The sequence below is a fragment of the Streptopelia decaocto genome (genome assembly GCF_964273445.1).
Source record: "Streptopelia decaocto genome assembly, chromosome: 9".
NCBI classification, from domain to species: domain Eukaryota; kingdom Metazoa; phylum Chordata; class Aves; order Columbiformes; family Columbidae; genus Streptopelia; species Streptopelia decaocto.
Window position 1 is genome coordinate 13,436,500 of NC_138664.1, and position 27,344 is coordinate 13,463,843.

At 50.3% G+C, this 27,344-nt stretch overlaps 1 protein-coding gene across 1 annotated transcript; it reads right to left on the reverse strand.

The window, feature by feature from the left end:
* Positions 1-80: 80 nt before the first annotated feature.
* On the reverse strand, positions 81-20,751 carry MAP1A (microtubule associated protein 1A). Its single transcript, XM_082060633.1, has 5 exons — positions 20,669-20,751; positions 19,895-20,035; positions 9,380-18,176; positions 7,394-7,626; positions 81-6,470 (listed from the first exon to the last, which is right to left on the reverse strand). Exons 3-5 carry the CDS (start codon positions 18,024-18,026, stop codon positions 6,315-6,317), a joined length of 9,036 nt encoding a protein of 3,011 aa, XP_081916759.1. The 5' UTR covers positions 18,027-18,176; positions 19,895-20,035; positions 20,669-20,751; the 3' UTR covers positions 81-6,314.
* Between the last annotated feature and the right edge of the window lie 6,593 nt (positions 20,752-27,344).

Sequence of the window (27,344 nt, forward strand, 5' to 3'; positions counted from 1 at the left end):
TGCCCAGGACAGCAGGTCCTGCCTGTTCGCCATCCTGGAAGAGGAGCTGTGGCTGAACTCCCGACCGAAGCGAGTGCACAGGCTGGGGCTTTGCTCAAGGTCAGACACTTCTTTTTTCCTCCACAGAAGAGCTGGTCATACTGGGGAAGACATCCTGGTTTCCCAGGCGCCGGGGTGGTTTGTGGTAGAACGAAGACACTGGGGTAGCATGTTTGGCTCCTTTCACTTGCTCCACACCTTCTTGTCACTTCCTGGTGCCGTGTCCTCTTCCTTGTGCCTGGTAGTCCCCAGCTGCCAGTTTGGGTGTTTGAGAAAGGTTGTGTTCACCCGCACTGGGAATGTGGCGGTGGCAGAGCTGCCTCCAGTGCGGCACCATGTCGGGGAGCCTGGCCCTGTGCTGTGGCTATGCCGGTCCCCATGGATGTGTGCCGGGCTCTGGCACGGGGCCAGCCCTGCCCTGGAGACCTGGACAAACAGGCACCGTGGCTGGTGCCCCTGCGCTGCCCTGAGAGCTGGCCGTGGGAACACAGCAGCCAGAGCAGCACCAGGCCCCACTCATGCCCCTCAGGCAATGCCTACAGCCGTGATCCCCTGTCCTGCCCGTGTCCCCAATCCCCCATCCTGCCTCTGCCCTCTGGGGTCTGAGGCTCCTGCCACCTCCAGCACCGCCGCAGGGTCACAAGAGGCTGGACGCACAAGCTGAGTCTCCTGCAGGATTCGTGTGTTTCTGTCGGGGCAGCATCCAGCTCTGCACCGCACAACTGAGACCGCAGGACAGGCGGTTGCTGCGATGGCCCCAGTGTCACCCGCCACAGGCTGTCACTGCTGGCCGGGACACAGCTCCTTCCGCAGTGGAACAGGGCACGGAGCAGAGTCCTGTGGGCTGAGGGCCTGGCTGTGGCTGCCGGGGGAGCCCTTGTCCTTTCCCACAGAGAAAGAGGCTTCTGGCCGCAGTGTCCTGTGCTCCCCGGGCTGGGGACAAGAGCCACCGTGGCACTGTCCGGGGGTGGCTGCTGCAGGACGTGCCACATCAGATGGGCACAAAAGTGGCCTTTCTGGTGGGGATGGCTGAGTGCTGCAGTAGTTCAGTTCCTGGGTAGCTGCTGCCTCTCACAAGAACCGCCTTTGTTTCTAATGTTCTCTGATCTTCAGCCCATTTCTTCACCTGAAATGAACAGGGAATGGCACTCAGGAAGCAGCTTGCAGCTCTGTCGCTGCAGCTCAGTGAGAGATCGGGCCCAAGAGAGAGGCCAGAGGGCTTTTGTTGTGATGAAACTTCTATATCCCTAAACTGAGAATATTTCTACAAATTCTAATTAGTGTCTGAGTTTGACTTCTGAATGTATCTTTTGGTTGCTGGAGTCTAGCCAGAAATTATCTGGCTGCATTGGTACTTTTCAAACTGGTAATTCTGAGAGGTTTTTTTCTCTGGATAGTTTGTAGGATCAGAGGGGTTCCTGCGTCACGGGGACAGCGGAATCAAACACACCCGAGCTCAAGGGCAGGTGTCGTCCCACAGGAGCCCGGCACAGTTGGTCTGTCCACAGTGGTGCAAGAGCTGGTTCTGGTCTGTGCTTTCATCCACGGGCAGGCCACCAAGGGACCGTGCTCTTTATTTTAATATTGCTGCTTAATAGCTGCCTCTGGTGAGAAGTTTGTGGTCTTTCATGATGCTGCGGCACTTCTAAATCCACACCTGTAGAGGGTGTTGTAAAATCTGAGCACTGACCATCTGCTCTTATGCAGTGTCTTTACTGTGTTTTTCATGGCTTAGCAGCAGCAGCGATTAATGACAAAGCCCTTTCCAAACACAAGGGTGGTGTGAGGAGTTACTGTGAGTCACAAAGGAGGGAAAAAAAGGAGAGTTGCGCAATTTTTTGATACAATGGCAGGAGCCAATATTTTTGGCTTGATCCTGCCAGAGCCAGTTCTGGCTGCTCAAATCTGTGCTGAGGCATAAGCTGCACTTTCAAAGGCTTTTGGGCTGCTTCAGTGGTGATATGCACACGTGGCTGCTGCATGGTCCTGCGTCTCCGGTTGGTGTAGCAACAAACTATACTTACAGTAGCTGGGATAGTTTGGCTTAGACTTGTCAAATCCCTGGCAGATGCAGCAAAGCAAAACTCTTTTCCTGAATTGTTGTCACTGTGTGCAATGGGAAAGCGCTGCAGAGAACTGGGTCTGGGCTGTGTGGCAGAACAGACAGAAAGTGCCAGCTGTCAATACCAAGTGGCCGGAGTGTGGCCATGTTGCGTGTGGGCTGTGGAAGCATCAGCAAGAACCAAAGTCCTTGGAGCCGGAGCAGCTGTCAGGCCATCCAGTGTTCGCGGGCTTTGGGCCGCTGGCGTGGCGGGTCCCGGCAGCCCTGGTGACTGAAACAAGAGCAACCTCAGTGTAGCTGCTCCTGTCCTGGACACTCCTCTGGCTCAGCAGTTTGCAGATACTGAAGGAGCTGATTGCAGGATGTTGTTGCCTTACTGGGACCTGTCTTTTACTTATCTGTTCTTCTGGTTTCTCAGAGCCATGCCACTTCCCCACAAATTACTTACCCTTATATCCCCAAGTCCTGTGCATATATACGAAATAAAGTGACTTCCTCTTCGGACATCAGAGTGGAGCTCTGCAGGGTATGAGGGCCCGATGCCACGGTAGGGACACGCAGCGCATGGTGGCCGCCAGTGCCCTGGGCCGGTCCCTCAGGGGTCACTGCCCGGGCGGCTCCTGGCCAAGCATGGCAGCATCTCCGTCCCGCGGGACCAGAGACATGTCCGGTTCAGGGGGCGGCAGCAGCTCTGGCCAGGGCTGCCATCCCGAGGAGGCCACGGTGGCAAGTGTGAGTCCGGACTGGGAGGAGCTGCAGCGTGGGCAGGACGAGCCGTGCCAGCTCCACGCCCAGACACTGGGGCCGCGTCCCCACCTGGACCCTTGGCCAGCAGTGCCGGGGACCAAAAGTTCCTCCATAAGGGAGGCAGCTGCAACCATAAATCAGCTGGCGAGGACCAAGGGGGGTGTCCAGGTGGGCTCTGTGCCCCTGTCCCTTCCCCAGGCTGCAGGTTTTAGCACCTGCGGTGACGTGGGTGGGCGGCAGAGCCATCGCAGGAGGCAGGTGCCAGAGCTAGAGGGGGTTCGGGGGGTAGCAGTGCTGCCTGCAGCACAAACCCACTCCAAGAACAACTGGAAACAGCTGGAAGTGTTATTGTTCGCAATTAATGTGGCTTTATTAATGTGTTGGGCTCCTCTCTTGACAGCAGTTAGTTACAGAGTGTTTCACATGGAAATGGGCAAAAGGACAGAACTCAAGGAACTAAATTCAAATAGAAACATGATGCTGAAGAAAAGAATCAGGGCTCTGTTCTTAAAACATTTAGCAGAGAAGAAGCTAGGAGCACAAGTTGCCATTTCAATACAGGTAAGACGTTCACTTCTTTAATTATAGGTTTAAAATAGTATTTTGTACCTATTACATACAGGAAGATTATGCGTTGTTGCCCACATGCAGAAACAAGCAAAAGCAGAGTTTAACTGTTACTCTCTATAGTGCTGTATTACCTCTGGCTCTGGATGGGTCTGCTGGCTCCTGCAGGCTAAGCAGGGTCAGACTCTTTACAAATTGGCGTTTTTACAAGTAGTTTTTTAAGATGGAGGGTCAGTGGAGAGGAGAAGGGGGATGAGGGGAAGACAAAGAGGGAGGGAGAGAAGCTGAAGGCAGAACAGACTGCCACAAAAGACTGAAAAAAAAGTGTGGAGCCCGGAGGACAGGGAAGCAGAGTGGTGTAGGATGAACTGTCCAAGCAGCGGGCGGAGGGCAGGTGTGGGGGGAACGCGCCAGCAGCCGCGCTCCCGCCCGGGGGACGCAGGCACCTTGCAAAGCCTCACTATGACTGCTGCTTAGTCAGAATTGCTTCAAGTTTAAAACTGAGAAAACATTCATGTGTGGGTCTATCTAAAGTTAGTGCATTAGCTTTTACACCTAGCCACGCGCAGGGGGCCCAGGCCCGGGCAGCGCGGTCACGTCTGCTCCGCTGGGCCTGGCGTCCGGCACCCGCTGCAGCGCCGGGGCCGCGGGAACAGCTGTTCCTGCTGCCATCGCTGGCGTAGCCAACATCCAGGGATGCTGACCCCACCGGGCTGCAGAGGACATTTATTCTTCTGGCAGACACACCACAATTCTGTCGTTAAAATGAATGCAGCACAGGGCAGGGATTTGCTAAATCCCTGAGCAAGCCCACATGCTCTGAACAAGGGCTGGCTCCTCCGGGGGGAGGGCTGCGAGCCTCAGGCTTTTGTCCTGCAGCTGCTGGGTTTAGACACAGCCCCACAAGCTGCAAACACAGACCCTTTTTGCTGCCAGCAAGTTCTCTGTGGTCTTTTTATGTTATTGTTTAAATTGCAGCATGTAAGTATTTGTACTGAGAAACCTCTGAACGGACACTAAGAGCACATGGTATCATGTTAACATGTATAAATTAAATATCAAATCCAAACAAAAAGCAGCTTAACATCAAAAAATAAATATATAAATTAAATGCAAAATAAACCGTTTCCCTAGAAACTTGATTTTAGTCCTAGGAGCAGGTTTCTTAGCAGCATTTTTTTAACGTCAGCTGCCAGAAAACGAGCACTGAGACAGAAGCGCCCCAGGCAAGCACAACAGAGGGTTCTGGATGCTTATTATGGAGTCAGACCTTGGCTGTGTGCCAAGTGCAGCGGGTGACACAGCAGATGGAAATACCTTTGAGTTGTATGTCAAGCCTTGCAGCATTGCTTTCTATCTCATCTCTCCTTCCCCCGAGCACACCCTACTGCTGCTCTGTCTTAGAGGAAGATAAAAGCCATGGTTGTGATCAGACCCTCTCAGCTCTCAGCTGTGGCACCTGGGCTGCTCCACAGCTCCAGCCCACAGCTGTACAGAGTTTGTGGCCGAGGGGGCTCGGGTGGCTGCTGGCAGCGATGCTGCACTTGTGTTGTACAGCCACGTTCCTGCCAGGACCAAGGACACGCGCCCACAAGAGGTGCCAGCGCTGGGCTGCAAGAGTCCATGTGTCCCGGCCATGGGTGCGGAGGAACTAAGAGCAACTACACTTACTAAACTACTTTCCCTCAGTGTTTTCGGAAGGAGGTTCTCTTTCCTCACACCACAAGTTCTGTTCCCCGCATCCTGGACACTTTTGGGGGCAACAAAAAGCTTGACCATAGCTAAGGGGCCTGGCCCGCGGGCATGCGTCAGCGAGGAGGCTGTTGCTGCTTGCAGAGCCGGCTCCCATCAGCTGTGCCGGCCAGACGCTCCCTGTTGGGCGTGCGGTTCCTCAGCTGCCTCACCACAACCCTTCAGAAAGCCTTTGGTGTACAAGGATGGGAGGTTTCTCATACGTCTTAGGCCAAGAGCGGCCAGGTTTGTTTCAGCCCTTCTGCTTTGGAGGGGGCTGCGGTTGTGCGTTTGGACACTCCTTGTGTGTGACTTTTCAGGCAACAGCCCCTCTGTGCCTCCTCCTGTCACACTGCTGATGTGCCGCAGTCAGTTGGCCACTGTGTTGTGCAAAGCTCAGGTTAGCAGATTAGGAATGTGCTCTTTGTAGCAAAGAGCAACAGGCTGAACCCTCCCTCCCACCGCTGCTCCCAAACACATGTTCTTCATCCCAGCTCCCGGAGCACACTGAGCAAGTGTTGCAGGATGCCAGAACCAAATACTTGGGACAGAAACCTGCAGAGCTGGCAAACGGTGCTCCTGCCTTGTCGAAGTACAAGTCCCCTTGCTCAGAACATGGCCTCTATGTTCAGGATGGGCGATGGAAGAAGGACCTTCACTATCATGTTGCAGAGGAAGGGTTTCACCTTCCCTCCTCTCCTAGGTGCGTTTTCTTTGCAAATTAGTTTTTTCTCTGCCCTCCCTGCCCCCATGCGCTGTCTACATGCAGCGGCAGCACTTCAGCCCTCACCAGCAAGACGAGGTTCTTGGTGCTGCAACTTAAACGGCAAGGCAGCCAGGAAGAGAGGATAACAAGCTCTCACAGCAGCAAGGCAGCCAAGATAGTCTACAGAAACTGTACAGGCAGCAGAAAAAAGCAGGGAAAGTGGAAGTGCCCCTGGCCTGCAACTGCTCTTGCACAAACTCGTAGCTCAGTCCAGAATATTACAGAGCCCTGCACTTCTTTCTCATGGCATCCAGTGCTGAGCTAGATGGATACCCGATTGCCTGACAAATGGGAACCATGTAGAGGACTAAACCAGAGAAGAACTGGACTGTGATTAGATGGTGTCTCTGATGTTGCATCGGTGATTGGAGAGTCAATGGATGAACACAAAGTGTGGGAGATCTAGAATTCAATCTTACAGGCTGGAAAAGATTCATCCTGCATTACAACAGTGCTGCTGCTTGCCAGTACCATGATGTTTAGCTCCTGCTGTTTCTCATGGGTCTGCTGGTACCATTCTCGTGTCACCTCCGTATCATGTGTTGGGATCAATGTCACCTGGGAAAAGAAAGCAGCAAGGGTGATTGTCTGAGAATGACTGCAGTGACAAACAATGCCCATAGGAGCTGAGGCTAAAATTTCCCATTAATTCTGGAACACTGTACCCTTGGTACTGCTTGTTCTATTTAATGTCTTTCAGATGTCAGGTTCTCTAGGGCAGAGCTGGTGCTTTATTTTCTGCAGCAGCCGCACAATGGCTCTCTGAGGCGGCTGCAAGCTGGCAGCACTGACGGCACCGCGATGAAAACGCTGCAGTGCAGGGGGGAGCATCTCTGTGGAGCTCCAGAAACAGCGTAGAAAGATCCCTCAGTGTGAAAAGGAACAATACTGAAAGTGTTGCTGTTAATGGCCTGATATTAGACTTTATGTGCCTATTGGCCTAATGTGCAGCTCAGGGACCTTGAAATCTGAAATGCTTCATCTGAAAGAACATAAACACTTTCTTGTGCCTGTCTTCAGAAACGTGCCCACTCAGGATGTCCTGCAAACCTGCCTAAACAAGAACTACATGTAAGAACACTGGTTTAAAAGCACTAATAAAAAGCTGCTATCAGAAAGATCTTCAGTGACCAAGAACAGCAACAAATCCTACTGGGTGTGGGACACTGTAACGAAAATTCAGCCTGCGATGGTGCTTGGTTTTGCTTGAGGATAGGCTTGTCCTGCAGCAGGGGAGGAGTGCATGATCTCTAACGTGCATGATCCCCTCAGGAGGATGTGGAAAGGAGGACATATCTGCCTTTGCTCACACCATGATGCAAGTGTCCTCCTCCTCGTGGGTACAAAGTGTGCAGAGCAGGACATGCGCAGTACCATTTGCTTCCTCTCAGTGTTCTCCCTCTGAGTCTGTTCGTGACACACACTGTCCCCTCAGCACCTGTGACACAGGGAGCACACCCCTTGGCATTCCTGTCACCTACCTGCAGGTTCTCCCCCCACTGAGACTTCCCTTCCAGGAGCGCGTCCAGCACCGCACGGCTCGGCTCTCCGTTGGCTGCATCATTCCCACTCACAACATAATATGATGCTCGAATCCGCTTGAAGAACTCCGGATCTGTGTTCTTTCCACTGCAGTGGTTGGGGATGTAAGCCAAGTCCACATAGACAGGTGGACCCATGGGCACAGGCAAACTGCTCTTAGGACTATTGGAAGCTTTGGAAAAAAGAAAACAGAGGCTATCAAACCCTTCTGGAAAAGACAAACACCGAAGGACTTGAATTCCAGCAAGGTTTCTCCCTGCAGCTGCAGTGAAGCTTTATCCAGGCTCTGCTGCTCAGAGGTGACCTGGGTGCAGTTCTGGCAGCGCTGTCACAGCGCTTGGGAGGGAAAGGGAGCTCTGCCGTTCTTTGGGGACAGACTGGAAGGATTTAGGCTTGGAAACCTTTCCTGGAGAAGGGAATAAAAAAACCTCCATTATTAGCTTTTGCAGAGTTATCATCCCAATCAATATTGAGTCCTGATTTTAGTTGTTTAATAACCTACATTTGCTAAAAAACCGTGTTCTGATGGTCTTTATGTGCTGCCTTAGGGTACTACAGTAGTCTTTCTGGAAGCTCCGTCCTGGCTTTCTGCCATCCCTGTGGATCGCTGCTTTTTCAAGGACTGTGTTGTTCTTTCCTGTCAACCTTTTGTACCTCTTCATTTGCTGCTGCTTACATTTATGAGATGAGAGATAGTCAAACAACTGTTATACTCAGCAATATATATGCATATATATATATATATATACATGCACAAAACCCATAGAAGGACTGTCCCTTCTTTCCCTCCTGCTCTCTGTGGTATCACAGAGGCCTCTGTCCTCTTTTTCCCCCCCATACACTGTCTCTGCATAGTCTCTTTTATGAGCAAAAACCCACTGACTACAAGCACAAACAGCTAATTGTGCTGCCCAGCTGCTACACAAGCAAAAACCCCCTGTCCCAGCCAGTCTTGTGGATGTCTAGTCCTCATCCCAGGTTTGATTTGGGCAGCTCACACACTGCTGTGTGCACAACCCCCACATCTCTGTCACAGCCCTCCCTTCAGACTCGCAGATCCAGGCTGCACCTCGCCGTGCTTCCCTGCAGCACCTGAGACACAACGCTGTCCAGCCCTTGCTGCGGGCTCCCCTGTGCCCTGTTTGCTCGTCCGCTGTCGATGACCCTCAGCTGGCTCAGCCCCTGCTCAGGCCACGGTCTCTGCAGAATCCCCAGGCCTGGCACTGTCGCCTTCATGCGCTGCTCTCCTCTTGCTCCCCCAGCCCTGAGCAGCCCCCATCAGCCGCCTGGCCTGTTCATCGCCATGGCTGTTGGTGACACCATCTCGCCTCACCTGAGCTGTATTTGCAGCACACACACCCTGAGGCTCTTCTCACATCTTCCCCTCCAGCTGCTCTCACCCCAGAGGAGCTCCTTGTAGCATCTCTGCAAACCTTCCTCCACTTGTCCTACTACACCCCCTTTGCCACAGTGTCTGCAATGGGCATCTGCTGAGCCCACCACACATCAGCTGTGTTCCAGTTTTCTCTGTTTTCTTGGGCATTACCCACCTGCTGGCTCTTACACACAGCATTTTCTTAAAACACACACATATTTCATTCTGGCATTTGATAGCACCCACCTCTAAGTACCTCCTGCCCCTCCACAGGTGTAGCCCCTGGGAAGAGCAGAATCTTGGCCTATGAAGTTCTGAATTGGGTCTCACAGGTCTGTCTCTCTGCAAAGGTGGTTGCATTTGGCTCTGCAGAGGTTGAGAGTTTTCCTTTGATCACCTAAGGGTGATAACATCTCTACCTTATCACTGCTTATAACTTTTCTATGCCTGACTGGGAAGCCCTCTTCTCTGTTCTGCTACATTTAACCCAGTGTTTTTTCTCTGTGTTGGAACTAGAGAGAAAGTGCATGCTTAAGATAGAACTTCTTACCGGGGTTTGCTTTGATACCGTTAACAAGGCTCTTGCCAGGGTTGCTGTGGCTACTCCGGGATAACTCATCCTCTGTGTGAGGAGGCTGCGCCAGTGCATTACGTGGTTTGGGCTTCTCTCCTCCATCTTTTTCTTTTTTGGCAGTGACAGATTTTGGAGATTTGTCCGACGGCTGTTTCACAGGAGTGGGTGATCTTTTCCCTTTCACATCTAATTTCCGGGCAGGTGAGGAAGATTTGGCTTTGCTCAAAGGCTTCCTCACGCCTTTGTTCTTTTCTTTTATGTCTTTCTTGGAAATTTTATCAGTTCTACCCAGGCTTTGCTCATTTGCCAACACATCAGGGTCCACCATGCAGACATCAGGGTGAGGAGGATGGGGATGGGGATCTACCATTGGGACAGGCTGAGGATCATGGCTGGACCTAGAACTGGCATGATGAGCATTCCCAACAGCTTTGTCCACCGGGAGGAAATCAGCATCTTCATCCGAGTCCATGTTGGCATCTGCTGTGATGGACGGACATTCTTCTGTCTCAGGTGGGACATCTGAGTCTGACTGGGAGGTTCCAGAATCACTCACTGATGTTGGAGGGGTCTCCTCCACTGTGGCACTTTGCATGGGGCTCCTACTAGTGTGGGGTTGTCTTCCTTGCACGGAAGGATGACCGTCCTCCTGGGAGAGGTCACTGTCTTCAGAGAGCTCGTGAGGGCTCGGGTTGATGAATGAGGGAGAGAGCTCTCCCTTCCTGTGCTTGTATTCACATGAGGAAAACTTCTGTTCACAATCAAAACTGCCTCCTAAATGTGGCTCCATCTCATGGGAAGCATCTCCACGGTCCTCTGTTTTTCTACCCCTGTGCACATCTGGGAAAAAGGGCTGGAAACTCTGTTCAGGGGACATCAGAGAGGAAGGACGGCTCTGTCTCTCTGTGTCCTCTTTGCCTGCGCATGGAGAAAAACTGCTATCAGAATCAGGACATGCTTTTTCATCTTTTGCCTCTGCTGCATGGTATGTACTTTGGAAAGCTTGCAGACTGGTGCTCACCTCTGTTGGACCATTGGCTGTGGTTTCATCTTCATGCTGATGATGAGGAAAGGATGTCAACACATCAGGGAGAGATGTCAATGTCATCAGCTGTTCTGCAAATGGTGCCTTCTGCTCTGGACTGCTTACACAGGGCTGCTGTTGTTTCTCCTCAGAGAATGGTGTGGGCTGTGAACTCTGGCCCTCCTTTCTGCACGGTGAAATGCCGTCACCCATGCCACTTGTGAACGGAGAACCGTGCTCTTCAGCAAACACAAAGTCTTTGGTTTCAGCTGTGTGTGTTTTCACAGCATTATCTGGAATCTGTGGAGACACATCCCAAAGACTCCTGGTACCTGGTTCCACTCCTGCACCCGTGCACATGGAAAGCACAGGGGAGTAGAAACTTTCTGCTGCAGCTGGTATCACAGGAGTGGTAGCTTCAGATGAAGGTTCCTCTGACAGGCTGGAAGAGTCATCTTTCAGCTGCTGTTGGGGCACAGACTCTCTGTCCAAGGCTTTGGAGAACAACTTATCTTCTTCATATGGACTCAGCGGTGAGAATTTAGTAAAAGATGAGTCAAGGCTGCTGGTTTTCTCAGAAACCTCCAAGTACTCATCTTTCTTCCTCTGGTCTGAGAGCAAAGCACATGGAACCTTTAAAGGAAGGGAGATACCCCCTAAATGGCTTGCTGAGGTCTGATCGTGTCGGAACATGCTGGATGTTTCAGTCCTTCCTAGCAGGGAGCATTCAAATCCAGAAGAGCTGTCTGTCCCTCCACCTTCTGCCATGAGGCCCTTTTTGTGTGTCTCTTGCCCAGAAGATTTCAAGTATGTGGCTTGCTCTTGGCTCTTGGAGACCTCGGCTGCACTTGGATAATCTGTTACACAGAAATGTGATTCCTTTGTGGATTTCTCAGCAACCTCTCTCTTTTGTGAGGAATCTTGTCTTAAATGGCACATTTCTGAAGCCAGCTCCTCTCTGCCTCTGTCTGGCAGGTCACTGTAACCAGCAACATACGTCCCCACAACAGTGGCCGATGCAGTTTCCCTGCTCCCATATTCCTCCTTCCAGCCGGGATCAGAGGGTGAAGAGGCGGTAGAACTGGGTGAAATGGACTCCTGACATTTGCTTTGCAGAAGGGGTTCTGGTACGTGAAACTTGTCCATTGCTGAGATGTGTGCATAGACTGCACCTGCAGCTTCAGCAGGGCTGTGCAGTTTAGACTCCTTTTCAGATTTCTCCTTAGCACCTTTTTCTAACTCGGGGTCGCTCATGCTTTCTTCCCCTCGACCTGCTTTCTCATAGTATGCATCTTTGGGATGTGGGCTGGTGGATTTCAGGGACAGAGATATCTGCTCCCGGCTAGACAAAATGATGTTCTCATCTGGACAAGCAGCATCAATATAGGCAGCTGTTTTTTCTTGATAAAATGTGTCAGATGTGTCTGTGGGAGAGGCAAATGCTGTGCTTGCAGATGATGGGTGCAGTTCAGAGTCCAGTTCTTCTGGCAGAACAGCAGACACCTTCAGTTTTTCCTGCCCTTCAGATATCCTGGGCTTATCTTTTTCAGACAAGGGCAAGTACCTTTCGTGGATGTCTGTATAGTCAAAGGCTGACTCTGCCTTTTCTTTAGGGGATGCTGGAGATGACAACTCCTTCTCAGCAGATGTATAAAGGCAGGACTCTTCTTCCTTTGCAGAGACCTGGAAACTTTGACCTTTTTGAGAGATCGGTGCTGTTACTGGCACCCGGTCAGTGTGACCTGGGCCGTCTGCACCCTTGGGTGTGAAGGGGGAGGGTCCAGCTCCAGACACAATTATCTTCTCGTAGACGTCAGCATACTTGAAACTTCTTTCATCAGGGTAGGGAGTTGGTTCTCTTTCTTCTTGCTCTTGTCTGACAGAACTGTCCTCACAGGAGAGAGGCTCAGGGGAGCTCCTGGACGGGGTCACTCGGCTGGCAGGACCCGCAGCCTCAGCACGGCCCGTGGCAGCGCTGCGCTCCAGACAAGGGCCTTGTCCTGGAGGGGACTGTGGATGCTGCCCTGACACCGCCGCAATTTCTTCTGGGGATGCTGCTGTATAGTCGTATTCTGCTGGTCTTGCAGATTGCAACAGAGTAAATGCTGCTGCCATCTGCTCTTTTTTTGCTGTAGGGCCATAAAAATCCTCGGTGGATTTGCAGTCATCCTCTATCTTTCTATCCGACTTGTATTTACAATCTCCTTCCTGATACAAACCACCGATGTCTGATTTCTTCCCTGTGTCCTTTGGCAGGACTTCTTCCCGCAAAGGTGGTTTGCACTGATCTGACTTGTAAGGCCTTTCCTTTTCTGGTGTTGTGTCAATGTCCTTGTCCAGAGCCGCAGCCGTTACAGACAGGGGAGATGCCATCAGTGCTTGGTCCAGTGACTTCGCGTAGATATCTAGGGCAGCTTTCTCATCATCATCTAAATAGGAGTAATCTTGTTTAGATGTCAACAACAACTCTTGCCTTTCCTTGTCTCCAGTTAATGCTTTGACCTGATTTTCCTCACCAGAGACATATCGAGAAGACAGAGGAGAACTTTCCATTTGTATTTTTTCTGGAAGAGTGATGGCAGCAGGAACTGTTTCCACTTCCTTTGTTTCTGGTGTAGGTTTGGTGCTCATCTGTGTGTCTTGTTTGTAATCACACGATTTCATCTTTAAACTGTCTGCCTCTGCTTGCAGTAGCATAGATTTATCTTCAGCATGAGGGAGATCCTCATCCTCCTCACTGGATACCTGCCCTCCTTTTCCAGTCTCTGCTTCTTCCTGAAGATACGCAAATGCAGAGCCCCACACGTCACCTTCTGCTCTTGTCCAGGGGTGACCGCCAGGCACCGCAGGGGACGGGATCTCCCCCTCTCCCATTTTAGGAAAGGATTTTGTTTCATATTCTGGTACCTCATCCAAGAACGTGCTCTCTCTCTCTTTATCATATCTCTGCCGCCTTCCCTGAGCAGGGATCTCCTCCACCTCCTCCGGAAACCACACTTTCTTCTCATAATTTAAATCCTTCATATAAAAATCTTCCATTTCCAGAGATTTTTCTTCTTGAGCTTCCTTGATCCTGCAAGATTTTACACCTTCAGCAGAAATGTGTGAAGACGTTTTATCCTCGGTGGGGCTGGATTCTGCAAAGTATAAGCCCTTTGCATCTGGAGATACTTCCTGAGAGTCCAAGCTTGCAGTTCTTTCCCTAAATGGGCCCTTTTCTGCTGCAGAAAATAAACTGCTGTCGTCTGGAGACATTTCTTCACTTGAAGTATCTCTGGGTGACATGTCTTTGACTGAGCAACTTTCTGGAACAGATTTTGACACATCTTTTGAGAGTTCTTTGGCAGAAATTTTCAGTGATTTTTCATATGTAGGTGGGCTCTGCTCTCTGAAATCAATGGATTTTGCAGCTTCTGAAGGGAATTTGTCAGTTAAGTCAGACATAATGTTTTCTTTTGCAGGTATCTCTTCCGTGAAACTGAGAGATTTGATGTCTTCTGGAGAAATCCCTTTAACAAAAAGGTCTGAAGAGATTTCCTTGCTGGGACTCTCAGTGAGAGAAATGGATTTGGTGTCTTCTGGAGAAATGTCTTTAATGGAAACATGAGAAGATTTTTCTTCTTCTGAGGTGTCTCCTGTGACATACAACAGTTTTTCTTCTTCAGTAGTCACTCCCTTAACATAAATATCTGAGGATTTTTCTTTACCCATACTTTTTTCTGTAAAAGAAACTGATTTGGTGTCATCTGGTGAAGATTTGTCACTTTCAGATTTGCTCTGGCTGGTGAACTGCGGAGGATCCATGCTTCCAAGAGATGTTTCTATGGCAGAGAATGGCTCAAAGGACAAGTGTTTTGCAAATCCCGTTATACTTTCTGTCATGGTTTTAGTTCCTTGTGCTTCTTCTGGCTCCAGAAGCACATCTGTGCTGGGACGGGGCAGCACAGGGCGCTCATCCTCCTCCTCTATCACCACCGTGTCCTGCTTGTGGTAGGACAGCCAGGGCAGCTCCTCCTTCCCCACCGGTGCCTCCTGCACCTCCTGCTCAGGAGACACGGGAACGTCACTGCCTGAGTCCCGCTCGTGCTGTACAGCTCCAGGCACTTCTGTTTCGTGTCCATATTTGGCTGCGGACACCTCTTCTTCTCTGAGAGGTTCACCCTTGACTCCCTTCACCGCAACAGAAGTTGGGCCTTCCAATTTCTTGGCAGCAGTACCTGTTTGTTTTTCAAATAGATCTGAATCTACTGTTTCTATTTTTTCCTCCACTGGAGACTGGTGGAAAGGTGTGTGTCCTGCACTGGTGGGGCCAGATGGGGTGGGAGAGGCCATTTTGACCGTACTGTCGTCAGGACTCATGCATCGTTCTTCAGCCTCTGCAGAGTCCACCTGGGAAAAAGGTGTTTCTTCAGAAGGTAATGGCAGACCAGAAGTTTGCATCACTTCCGTGGGAACTCTGCTTAACACATTCTCAGAACATCCTTGATGAGCAAATATGGGGGCATTGTAATGCCCTCTGAGTTTCTCGGGCATTTCAATATTTGGAGTCCCATCTTCTTCTTCCTCTTCATCTTCTGCCTCTTCATGAAGGTCCTTTTTTTGAACTTCCAGTTTTCTCTCTCCTTCTGCTAGCGCATGGAAATCTTCAGGGGGTGGAGATTTAAAACATTTGTCTTCCTCCAAGGATGACGTGGGAGAGATTGTGCCAGCGGAGGGAACATAGTCGAGACCTTGAGTTGCTTCAGTCCGAGAAGAGGGCATGCTGTTCACTGGGTCTAGAAGTAAAGAGCTTTTCCCAGTCTCTTCTGTTTGTGGTGCTGTCAGAGATGCAACAGATTGATCTTCTGCTACTGAAGTTGCAAAAGATGAAAGCTTATCACATTCTGTGATGGAAGTAGCAGAGGATATATGTTCCTCCTCAGCTAGAGGTGCTGCCACGATGTTTGTAGGATACGCCAGGATTTCAGACTCCTGGCCAGCATAGCCCTTGGCTGAAAGATCAGCAGCAGGCATGGCCTGTATTCCATGTATTGCTTCAAAAGAGCCTGGGTGGTCAGGAACAGAAATGTCATAGGCATTGACATCATATTTCAAGTGTGGGATCCTCTCTTCCTGCTCATCATGTATTTCTTCATCAGAAATGGTCTGCTCTGTTTCTGAGTAGCCTGGGATAGTTTCATCTTGGATATATGAAACATGTTCTGCTGTAGCTCCTGGTGGGGCTGGCGGACTGCTCAGGTATGACTCCTCCTTTGTTACGTCCTTTCCAAGAAACTTGTCTTTCTCACCCACATCACTAAATTCTTTTTCCTTTTCTGTAGTGGTAAATATTTTGTCCTCCCTCTCATCCTGATTCAGCCCATAGAAGTCTCTGTGCTTTTCCACCTTCTCCTCTGCCTTCATGTGCTTTTCTTCCTTTTCTTCCAGTTCTGCCTTTTCTATCACATCTTCTCTCTTTTCCTTCTCACCCTCTTCCTGCACCTCTGTCCCACTCTCACAAGTCTTTGTTTCTGCTTCCCTCTGTTTTCTGTCCAAAGATATTTTCTCCTCTTCCTCCTTTTCTTCCTCTCTGAATGCTGATGACCAAGCAGCCTTTGCTGAGAGGTCTGTCTGTGATGGTGACTGTTCTTGGCCTGGGAACAGCTGAACTTCCTCGTCCTGCTCAGCTTTCCCCTCACAGTATCTCGTGTCACGATCTTCATCTGTTCTTCTTTCATCCTCTATTTTTTCAGCGTGACCTGCTCTCAGTTCTAGCTGATGGACTGCCTTTTCCTCTGCTGGTGATTCTTTTTCTGTATCAGTAGTAGTTACTCCCTGACCAGTAATGGTTGTTTTCAAAACCAGATCCGCTTCAAGGCAACTTTGAGCAATAATGTCAGCAGAGTCTTTCATCTCTGTTTCAGGTACTCTCATAATCTTATCACTAACCTCAGTTTCAGACATTTCTTGAGTTGCTTGCAAAGCCCCTTTCTCCTCGTGCTTCAGTTCCTCAAAGTCCTTTGTAAGATCTTCTGGTGAAGACAGGACCAACCTCTGTTCAGCTGCAGGAGTCTCTCCTGGCTCCACCGGTACAGGTGCCTTCTCCATCGGTGACATCTTCAGGTCAGCAGCTGTTTCCTTTTCAGGTTTGACTTTGATCTTCTCAGTTTTGAGTCTGCCTGGAACTTTTGCCTTGTATAATGTTTTTCTTACTTCTGGGGTAAATGGCTTTAAGTCTGGTTTCGAAATTTTTTTGGGCTCTGGTTTGGTTTCTTTCTTTTTATCCTCTTTCTTTGAATCTTTTTTTTCCTCTTTCTTTCCATCATCTTTTTTTAAGTCCTTTTTCTCCTTCTTAATCTCTTTCTTTTCTTTGTCTTTCTTCTCCTCCAGTTTGGATACTTTCTCTTTGAGATGCTTTTTTCCAACCTTGTCTTTTGCCAATTTTCTTTTCTCAGCTTTGAGAGAATCACTTGTTTCTGTCTTTATCTTTTCATGTTTAACAGGTTTCTCAGGAATTTTCTCCGAGTGTTCTTTAACCTTTTTCTCAATTTTAGCATCCTTTATGACTTCTGCTTTTACCTCCTTAATCCCCTCCTCAACTGCCTCTTCTTTCTTGGCTTGCTTTGTCATAGATGGCTTGGGGGAAGATTTAAGACTCTCCTTACTGTCAGTTCTTTGTTTAATTTTGGTCTGCTTCAGCACAGGTGGAGGTATTCCAGAAGTGATGTCTTTCTGAGTAGCCACTGGGTACCTCAGAAAATCCAGGTGCTTGAGTTTTTCAAGACCTTCCAGTATCTTATTTTGAGGAGCATTTCCAGGAAACAAAACCCTTACGATTTTCTCTGTCGGGCTGGCGGGAAGCCACACCACTAGGGCAGTAATGGATGTGAGATAGGGAACAGAGATTTCACCTTCCTTCCCACTTGCGAGAATTATGCCAGTCTTTGCTTTACTATTACCAGCCCATTTCTGCATTAGAAACTGCATTTCTTTACTGTCTTTGACAGGATTCAGTATGTACATGTCCAGCTTACCCACTCCCATTTTGTGGAAAAGTGTGATGGGCTCAATGGTGCTGCTCACCACCCTGTAGAGGGGCTCGGATTTAATGCCCAGTCTGTTGAGATACTGCAGTGTCAGACAAGCTTCTTCGATGCTCCTCTTTACTTTCATGGATGATTCAGGCATCTTCAGTTTCTCGGGGACATTAAAAAAAACCACCCCTAGCTCAGGAGAAATAAGGTTTTTCATCCAGTCACTGTAGTTGGTAGAGCCCTGGGACTGTTCCTCCTCTTGCTCAGCAACTTTCCTCTGCAGCAGCCCATTGATGCCGGGTAGGTTGTCTGCACCGATGTGGGTGAGCAGGATGGAGTCAATCCTATCCAGATGCCTCACCAGCTTCCAGAAGCAAGATTTCCTGTCAGAGCCACCATCCACAAGGATGTTGAACCCATTGACAGCAAAGAGAGCAGAATCACCTCTTCCCCCAGGGAAAATGTAGCAGCAGGGTTTAGAAAGCTTCAGAAAACCTCCTGAGGTGGGGGGCTCCAGGAGATCAAATGGAGATGGCACGTCAACTGTCTCAGAGACGTATTCTGCAAACTCAGACACTCCATCCATTTCTGGTAGAACTGGATCAGGATTCAGTTTCAGATTAATAATTTCCTGAAATTGAGGATGCCCAAGATTGCTCCAGTCTCCTTCTCCCAAGCACGACACAGTAAGAGAGGCCTTGATATCTGAATCAGCGTTGCTAAGAATCTGAGTGACCTAATGAGGCAAGCACAGACAAACAGAAGATGAAATAGAACTCCAAGACCAAGTCACCACTTAGAAAACATAACTAGTTCATGCAGAAATACTGAAGATGCCATGAGCACTTCACAGACAGGAAACACTGGGGGTAGATGAAATAGTCCCAAAGCCCATTGCAGATTGACACGTGGGGCCCCGTTCTGCTCTCTTTTGACATTCCCACTGCTGATGGGCTGCAACGCGTCCTGGCTGCTGGGAGGGCACGGGGGCAAGAGCTCAGGAGAGAAAATGAAAGCAGGAACCACCTCATCCCCTTTCCTCACTTCTTCCTGTTTAGCCTGGGATATCGGTTGCTGGCTTGGGCTCAAAAGTAAGCAGTTTCTTTTTGATTTGTGAATTCTAGCCCTGAGATATCCTTTTCAACACTGAGCATCATTGTCTGAACTCACCGGCTAGTGAACAATCATATGGCACCGTCTGCAGTTTTAGTGCCACAGGACTTTCTTTTTTATCCAGATTCCTTTTCTTTCCTGGGACCTATTTTGAAATTTGTGACTCCATCTCTGATATACGTATGAGATTGGGGACATGCTACATGATTAATAAGTAGAACTAAGGTCGGTATCATTTCCAAGGCTCCTTAGAGCTATATTGAACATACGCTGAGCAAAGAAGCATTAAACCTCAGACTTCCTAAGTATATGTAATAAGATTAGTACACTGCTTTACACTGTGTTCTCTTGCTTAGACAGCCCTTAATTGACTAGTTAGTGTCCAAATAAATGGGTACCAGAAATAAATTAGAACAATCAGCCTAAAATAAATGAAGGTGGGCAGATTTGCTGATGTAATTACAGGAACAATTATATCAATTGTCAAACTATCACCCAGCCATTCCTGCAGCAACTGTACATTCAGTCAGACAGAGACATTCTAAATATCTGGCGCCCAATGATTAGTGGAATTAGGGCTTATCAAAAACTGAAGCAGCATATCTGTATTGCCAATGAGCCTCAACAGAAAGAGAGTTTAAAGCCCCTGAGGAAAGCTGTAGTACCCCCAGCTAGGATAACTAGCATTGGAGCAGAGGTTCAGAGACGTCCTATAAGGTTTTCAAGACCCCAGTGGCCAAAACCCTGAGCAATCCTGTCTGAACTGAGTGCTGACCCTGCTCTGGGCAGGAGGTTGGGTACAGAGCTCTCAAGTGCCCTTCCAACCTGAATGACTACAATTCTATTATTAAATAAGGACATTTGTAGTTATTTAATCACCATGTAGTTACTTAATCAGCATTTAGACCTTCCCTTATCATCGTTACACACCCCTAATGAACACCCAACCTTGTGAAGTTTATACTTGCTGGACTAGCTGTGAAATGAAGAGAAATACCCACATTTACTAGGGTGATGATGGCCTCTCTTGGCTTTTTTTTGGAAGCTGCTCACAGATATTTTAAGAGCTGCTTTAAGAAACTGTGAGTGACTGCCCACTGCAGAGCCAGCCTGGAAGGTTATTCCAAGCTGGAATCACCCATGCCTGCCACCTTGGAACACTTAAGCCAGGGAGTTAAAGCAAGGTGCCCAAGACTATAGACAAATTATTTGTGGTGTGCAATTTTGTGCCTGGTTTCAAGCCCATCCCTCTGTGGATCCACCCGATGGTGTGACGCGGGCTGCATTGCTCTGTCACATTCCCTGTGACAGGAAGGACGTATCAGGTCACTGCTCACTCACCTCCGGGTCTGAAAGTATCTCAGCAAACTTCTGGTAGGTGAAGGTCCCCGTCTGCAGGATCAAGTCTCCTTCCTGGTCAGAGCTCTGACCACAGAAGATCAGTAGTTTGTGGGCTGATGAGTCACACACCAGTGAGCGGACCTGTTACCATAAAATAGAGCGTTGCAGTCAGGAAGTTTTCTGTATTCGTCCCCAGCACCAAGAAACCAAATCAAGCAGATAAGTGACACCTACACATTATCCACAAATAGCCAAAACATAGATTTTCTACATACAAGAGAGCAGGTTATTGAAGAGGGAAGACACTGCTGGTGCCTGGCTGACACAGCTCCACATCACGTCCTCATTCACACTGACCGAGTAGGCCAATGCCAAGAGAAAACGTTTGGTGTTACGCTGCCACGTGCACGGCACATTTAGACTCTCATAAAACCCGAATGTTCAAGATTCGGAACCCATCCGCCCTGTTTGGTGGGAAACTCTTCGAGCTCCTGAGAAATCCTTAAAATTCACACAATTCTAAGGCACTAACTCTTCCAGGAAGCAGCTCATTCCCGAAGGGCTAGCACACACAGACCAGTCTCTTGTGTGTCTTTGTCTAGCACTAAATTAATCCACAGAAAACTGGTTGCTGTGTACATCTTGTTGGCAAGACCAGAACACCTGGCCACTCCAGCACACCTTGCAGAGGACTGGCAGCACGTTCAGACTCTCCAGAAGGTGCAAAGGGCAGGAGAGCTGATGGGGGAAAACCTGCTGGCAACTGGTGCTCACCTCGGACACGATGCTGTCCACGTTGGGGTTCACCAGGATCACCGTCTCCAGGGTATCGCTCCGGTGATGGAGGGTTCTTTGGCCTGGGGAGAGGCAAGAGATCAGACCGCATGGAAGAAGCTGATGAGACAGTATCTGCCTGGCGATATTTTAGCCTCAAAAATTCCATTTCAGCATGGGTGTGATTGCAAGGCTTCAGCTTGCATTCTAGACCAAATATAATACCTGGGTCTCACAGAACAAAGCAAACTCTTTTCAGTAACAAGCAAAAAAGTCTAGTACTGCATCAGCACTATTTGCAACTCAACTCCAGCGTGTTCTGAAGCCAGGCACAGTGCCAGGCACACCAAGCTGCCTCTCGTGGCAGAGAAGCTGCACCCATAATTGCTGGCACAGACCAGTTGTCCCCTCCAGCCAGAAGTACCTCACCTATTTCAGCCACCATGGAGAGGAACCTCTGGCCATTGTCCAAGCCTGAGTCACCACAGGGCTTTGCGAGCCAGCTGGTGCAGGCCAATTCACCCTTCATTAGAGCAATGCAGCACTAATAACCAATTTCTCATCACTCTTAATAAGTTTTTTCTCTTACAAAGTGCTTTTCTTTAATCCAAACATGCACTCCTAGCGGTAAACTGCTGCTAGGGGAACCACCGATGTGATATGAATGCTTGTTCTCCTGTCTCCCTCCTGGGAGTCACAAATGCACCCAAACAGGACTCCGCTCTCTGTATAGATTTAGGCAATCAAGAGCCTGGTAGAACAAAAAAAGCAGTTTGTGTGCTTTCCTTGGCACAGGCATTACATGGATATTGGGCAAAATATTGACATAATGCCTGGGCCCCAATAATTTATTAGTAAGAGCAGTGGCGAGTGCCTGTGGTCCCAACAGGCAGGGCTGGACCTGCCGTGTGCCCGCGTCTGCAGCTCGGGAAGCAGAGGATGTGCAGGACCTGCCTGCAGCAGCTCCCTGGACACTGCAGGCAGCACATTAGTTTTTGGCTTCTGGTCTTTGCAAATACCTATCTCTGGACATTACATCCGCTCTGCAAGCCAGGCACTTAGAGCTTAACTGTTGGAATGTATAATTTATAGGCTTTAACCCCTCATATAGACTGGAGGGTCATCGATCTTCACTGCAAATGGACATCTATTTCTGTTTTTCATCTTCCAGACAACTGCTGCTCTCTGACAATGTTGTTCTTTCCATCCTCTCTATTCCACAACCTCCTATCAGCTCTTTCTAGGCAGATCTCAATCTTTCTACAACACCTTGATCAAACTGGTGTTTCAAAGAAAGATAACAAAAGGACACAAGAATAAGTCAGAGAAAGGCCAATACTGAGTACAGCTTTAATCAAACTCACTTTACTGAGTTGTTTTGCTCTGGCTGCCAGCAATTAAGTATAAACCAGACAGACAAGCCCAGAAGGCGACTTTCAGCCCCAAATGAGAGCGACTTCAGGCTTTCAGCAGAACTATTTATACTGTGCATCTCTAGCTGTTTTCTGAACTCGTATTCTTTCAGTTTGTCTAAAAATGGTCTCTCCAGACTAAAACAAACCCATCACTGTGTGAAGGAAACACGCTGCATTCTGTGACGTTTCTGCTGTGGGCTGTGGAGCCGCTGTGTGGGGTGACATGGAGGTGCCGCAGGCAAGGGGCCAGGGCTGCTCTGGGCATGCACTGCAGCCAAAAGCAGCAAAAACCCCACTCATCCTTAGATAACAATAGGTGAAGGGCATTGCTGACACTTGACAGTGAACAGAAGCAGCATCTTGTTCCTTGCTGCATCACACAGTTTTTGCACAGCTCACCGCACGGCGGGACCCCTGCTGCCCGGAGCATCCCCAGCAGAAACCATCTGCTCCCAGTTCCCATCAGTGGGTCTGGGACAAAGTGAAACCCCGGCCCCTGCCCAGACTTCAGCTCCTGCCACCTCGCTGCCCACAGAGCCCGGACAGACCACTGGCCGCTGAGAACACGACTGGGCCTACGGACCGACCCGCAGCCTCCTCCTGTGCTGGGTGACAGGAGGGCCCTTGGGGACAGGCTGGCAAACAAAGCCTGGCTGGTCAGCCTTCTGCTGGTTTTTATTCTGCTGGTCAGCCTTCTGCTGGTTTTTATTCTGCTGGTTAGTGTTCTGCTGGTTTTTATTCTGCTGGTTAGCATTCTGCTGGTTTTTATTCTGCTGGTTAGCATTCTGCTGGTTTTTATTCTGCTGGTTAGTGTTCTGCTGGTTTTTATTCTGCTGGTTAGCGTTCTGCTGGTTTTTATTCTGCTGGTTAGCATTCTGCTCGCCTCTCGCCCCGCAGGGACTGTCCCCTTCACACATGAAAGAAAGAGAAGGGCTCAAGCTGTGGGGCCAGCAGCTGCTGGCACCTGGAAGGGAGAAATGGTGAAGTACTGAGCCTTGTGAAGGGCCGTGACAATAATTAAGTGACTGAAGCATTGTCATACAAAGCGAGGCTGAGCATGCTGAGACTGTTTAGGCTGGAAAAGAGGAGGCTTGGGATGGGGGAGGGATCTTATAAATATGTATAAATACCTCATGGGAGGGAATGAAGAAGAAGAAGTCAGAGTCTTTTCTCAGCAGTGCCCAGTGACAGGTCAAGAGGCACAAACTAAGACACATGCAATTCCATCTAAACACAACAAACCACTTTTTTTACTGTGAGGGTGGGCAAACACTGGGATAGGTTGTACAAAGAGGTTGTGGAGTATCCATCCTTGGGAAACATGCTCTAGCTGGCCCTGCCTGCACAGGTGGGACTGGACTAGACAATCTCAAGAGGTCCCTTCCAACCAGCAGTGTGTGACCCTGAGACTCTGAGGCAGTGCAGCCCATCAGAGCTTTGCTCCTGATCCCTGCTGGGCAGACTCTCCTTCTCCAGTTGCAGCAGTGTGTTCTCAGGAGGATCCGGCAGCACAGCCAGACAGGCCATTTCCAGAAACACTGAGTCACTGCACACACAGATGCATGCCAAAAGCCAAAACTGTTCTTGATTCAATAAAGCAGAACAGTGCACAAACCCCTGGCTGAACTGCAGTCTGTGAGTCAGAGCACGGTGGCAGACCCGGCTGGGAGCCCAGGCCATGCCCAGAGCTCAGCCCCTGCACCCAGCGCAGCCCCTGCACCCAGAGCTCAGCCCCTGTACCCAGCGCAGCCCCTGCACCCAGAGCTCAGCCCCTGTACCCAGCGCAGCCCCTGCACCCAGAGCTCAGCCCCTGCCCAGAGCTCAGCCCCTGCACCCAGAGCTCAGCCCCTGTACCCAGCGCAGCCCCTGCACCCAGAGCTCAGCCCCTGCCCAGAGCTCAGCCCCTGCACCCAGCGCAGCCCCTGCACCCAGCGCAGCCCCTGCCCAGAGCTCAGCCCCTGCACCCAGCGCGCAGCCCCTGCACCCAGCACAGCCCCTGCACCCAGCACAGCCCCTGCCCAGAGCTCGGCCCATGCACCCAGCGCAGCCCCTGCACCCAGAGCTCAGCCCCTGCCCAGAGCTCAGCCCCTGCCCAGAGCTCAGCCCCTGCCCAGACCTCAGCCCCTGCCCAGACCTCAGCCCCTGCACCCAGCGCAGCCCCTGCCCAGAGCGCAGCCCCTGCACCCAGCACAGCCCCTGCTCAGAGCTCAGCCCCTGCACCCAGCGCAGCCCCTGCACCCAGCGCAGCCCCTGCACCCAGAGCGCAGCCCCTGCACCCAGAGCTCAGCCCCTACACCCAGCGCAGCCCCTGCACCCAGCGCAGCCCCTGCCCAGAGCTCAGCCCCTGCACCCAGCGCAGCCCCTGCACCCAGCGCAGCCCCTGCACCCAGAGCGCAGCCCCTGCCCAGAGCTCAGCCCCTGCACCCAGCACAGCCCCTGCCCACAGCTCAGCCCCTGCACCCAGCACAGCCCCTGCCCAGAGCTCAGCCCCTGCACCCAGCGCAGCCCCTGCCCAGAGCTCGGCCCCTGCCCACAGCTCACCCCCTGCACCCAGCCCCTGCCCAGCGCAGCCCCTGCCCAGAGCACAGCCAGGGCAGCTGCCCCGCAGGGACAGCAGCACCCCATGTGACAGCACAGACACCCACTGTGCCCAGCCCAGGGAACACTCGTCAGCCCAAAGTCTCTTGGAATCCAAGTGCTCATCTGTCTGAGGAGCCCTTTGCTGGCTGCTTCCACCAAATAGCCTCACAGAAGCAGCTGCACAGGCAAAGGATTTAAACACGTGGGCAGACGCACCCTTCTCACTGACAGATGTTACATGCAACAGACACAAGTAGCAGTGTGGTTGACATGGCAGACACAGGGACTGAAAGCACACCGTTCAGGTCACTGACAGATAATTGTCCTTACTAGAGCCCTATTGCAGTGAAATGGATGCCTGGTAATGCCACTGCAAATGGCAAAATTCCTCAATCACATTCACCAGCAGGAGGAAGATCCACCTCAGACTCCTGAGGATGGCTGTGGTCAGCTCGCCCGAACACACACCTGAACACAACCTCTCTGATCCTGACCCTGCTCTGCCCTCTCAAACTCTGCTCACAAGCTGCTACATTAAATGAAATCTCCTCTCCCCAGGTAACTGTGGGAGTAAATTCCATTAGCATTGAATTTCTCATTTTACATAAATCTTCACTTTGTGTGTTCAGGCACATTCTGATTACTGCCGTCACCACAATACCGGTGCACTCCCAGAGAGCGTTTCTATCCATCGTGCCCCGCCAAGGCAGAAACCTCTGGTCTTCACCATCAGTTCCCTGAGAGCAGAGTTTCTCTCATCCCCATACCCACTGTCACCTGGCCCTTGAACTCTTCTAGTTCTGCTACAGCAATAAGGATGAGCAGAGCAGAAGTATAGGAGATGAGAAAAAACACTGAAGATTCACAGGGAGACATAATTGTATTTTCTGTATTATTCCCCATCCTATTTTTTCATGCATCATAACATAACCTGACACTAGCTTTGCACCAAATAAAGCTCTTTACTTATGGGTACACAGTGACATTCAAATTTTGCCCTGTCGTGACACTATTGAGGAGTTATAAGGAGTCTGGAAGGTTTAATTTTTCTAGTGTGCTTGATTTTGCAATTATTTATAATTAATTTAGTGGGACATCATGATGACTGTTCAGTTGCAGAAGTTCCTCACAGTCTTTTCCCCCATGTCCTTCCCACACCCTTTGCCTCCTTTGCCCCTCAGATTACTTGGGTTTACCAGGTCAGGTTCTACCTGTAAAGCAAACACCAATAGTGAATTGATAAAAAATACCAGAGTTTCACCGTCTGGACATGTTATCAAGGCACACAAGCCACAGTGATTAAAACCCAACTCTTCCTAACTTTCTGATCTCCTGCCTGATGTTATGATCATATCTCTTCAGGGGAGCACTTCTGAAGAAACCCGTCTCACAAGAAGATCCCAGATATCGCTATGGGTCAGCACCTTTGCTACGCTTCAGCAAAGAGCTGGGGCCTGTATTGCATGGTCTTCCTGATGCCCTATTGAACAAAATTCCAGCTCTGAAGACAGTCAAACCGCACATGAGGGTTCTCAAAGTGCATATATTTGCATAACAAACATGAGCCAGTGCAGCTGAAAAGCCGTTTGCCATTTCCCTCATTCTGAAATGATGTCACCACGTCGGGATAGTCACTGACTCTTTCATTCTGAGGCTGCGAAGCCTTTGACAGCAGCTTCTTCAGTGGCAGTGGGGGGGGAAAAAAAAAAGGATCCAGCCCCAAATGGTGTCCATTCAGAGAAAATGAAACAACACATTCCCTCACAAACATGGCAGGACTGCCCGAGTACAGCAAGATACAGCCCATGGGAGAGACAGAGACCAGAGGGTCCTGCTTCTCATCCCGCCTGTGCAGTGCACCTGCCCGTGTCCTGCTCCACGACCACCCCTCGGCAGAGCGGGGGCCCCGTGCCGTTCGGAGGAGGGAGGGGACAGATCTGCTCTGCCGGAGCCATGTCCTCCCAGCACTGAAGAGCACCCGGCGCTCATGCCCCAGTGCAAACCGAACAGCGTGCGGCTGGTGGGACCAGCTCTGGCTGCTGCAGGCCTGGAAGCTGTGCCAGCTGGTCAGATGGGCTCAGCAATTAAAAAATAAACACAAAGACTGCTTTGACAGCCAGGAACTGCAAATTCACCATTCAGCTCGTCCTCACCTACAGACTTGTGCATCTCAGAAACTCTGAGCTCCTCCTTCCCTGAGCACCCTTGCCATACTGCAGGAGCAGCAGCGCTGACCTGTTACAGTGGGTCAGAAGACACGTTCAGGCTATTTCACAGCTGTGGGCAACCTCTGGGCAACCCCAGCACCAGCAGCACGAGCGGGATGTGCCTCAGAGCAGCGTGGGGCAGCCGGCACGCACCTCCCGCTGCGCTCAGACCGCCCGGAGGAGAGGCCGCAGTAACTTTAAAAATAAACCCCCATGGAGGGGTGGGCTGAAGAGATTTGAACAGTGCGTGGGAATTTGTGGTGGGCTCTAGAAAGGAAAGATTCTGTGCAAATGTGATTTTAAAGCAAACTGTGAATCCCTCTCTTGGCAGAGGGTTGCAGCTGCCGTGGGCAGAGCCTGGCCCAGTGCAGAGCACCCTCAGCACAGGAAGCAAACGCTCCATCTTGCTCCGGACTGACCTTCAGAGGACAAATAGGACTATAGAACATGCCAGCATCAGCCTCTGCCCTGGCC

Excerpts from the sequence above, each read along its gene's own strand:
- MAP1A (XM_082060633.1), bottom strand. The coding sequence starts at position 18,026 with ATGGATGGAGTGTCTGAGTTTGCAGAATACGTCTCTGAGACAGTTGAC. Across the intron at positions 7,627-9,379 it reads CGGTATCAAAGCAAACCCCG|CTTCCAATAGTCCTAAGAGC; the intron begins GTAAGAAGTTCT and ends TTTTTTCCAAAG. Across the intron at positions 6,471-7,393 it reads AGTGGGGGGAGAACCTGCAG|GTGACATTGATCCCAACACA; the intron begins GTAGGTGACAGG and ends TTCTTTTCCCAG.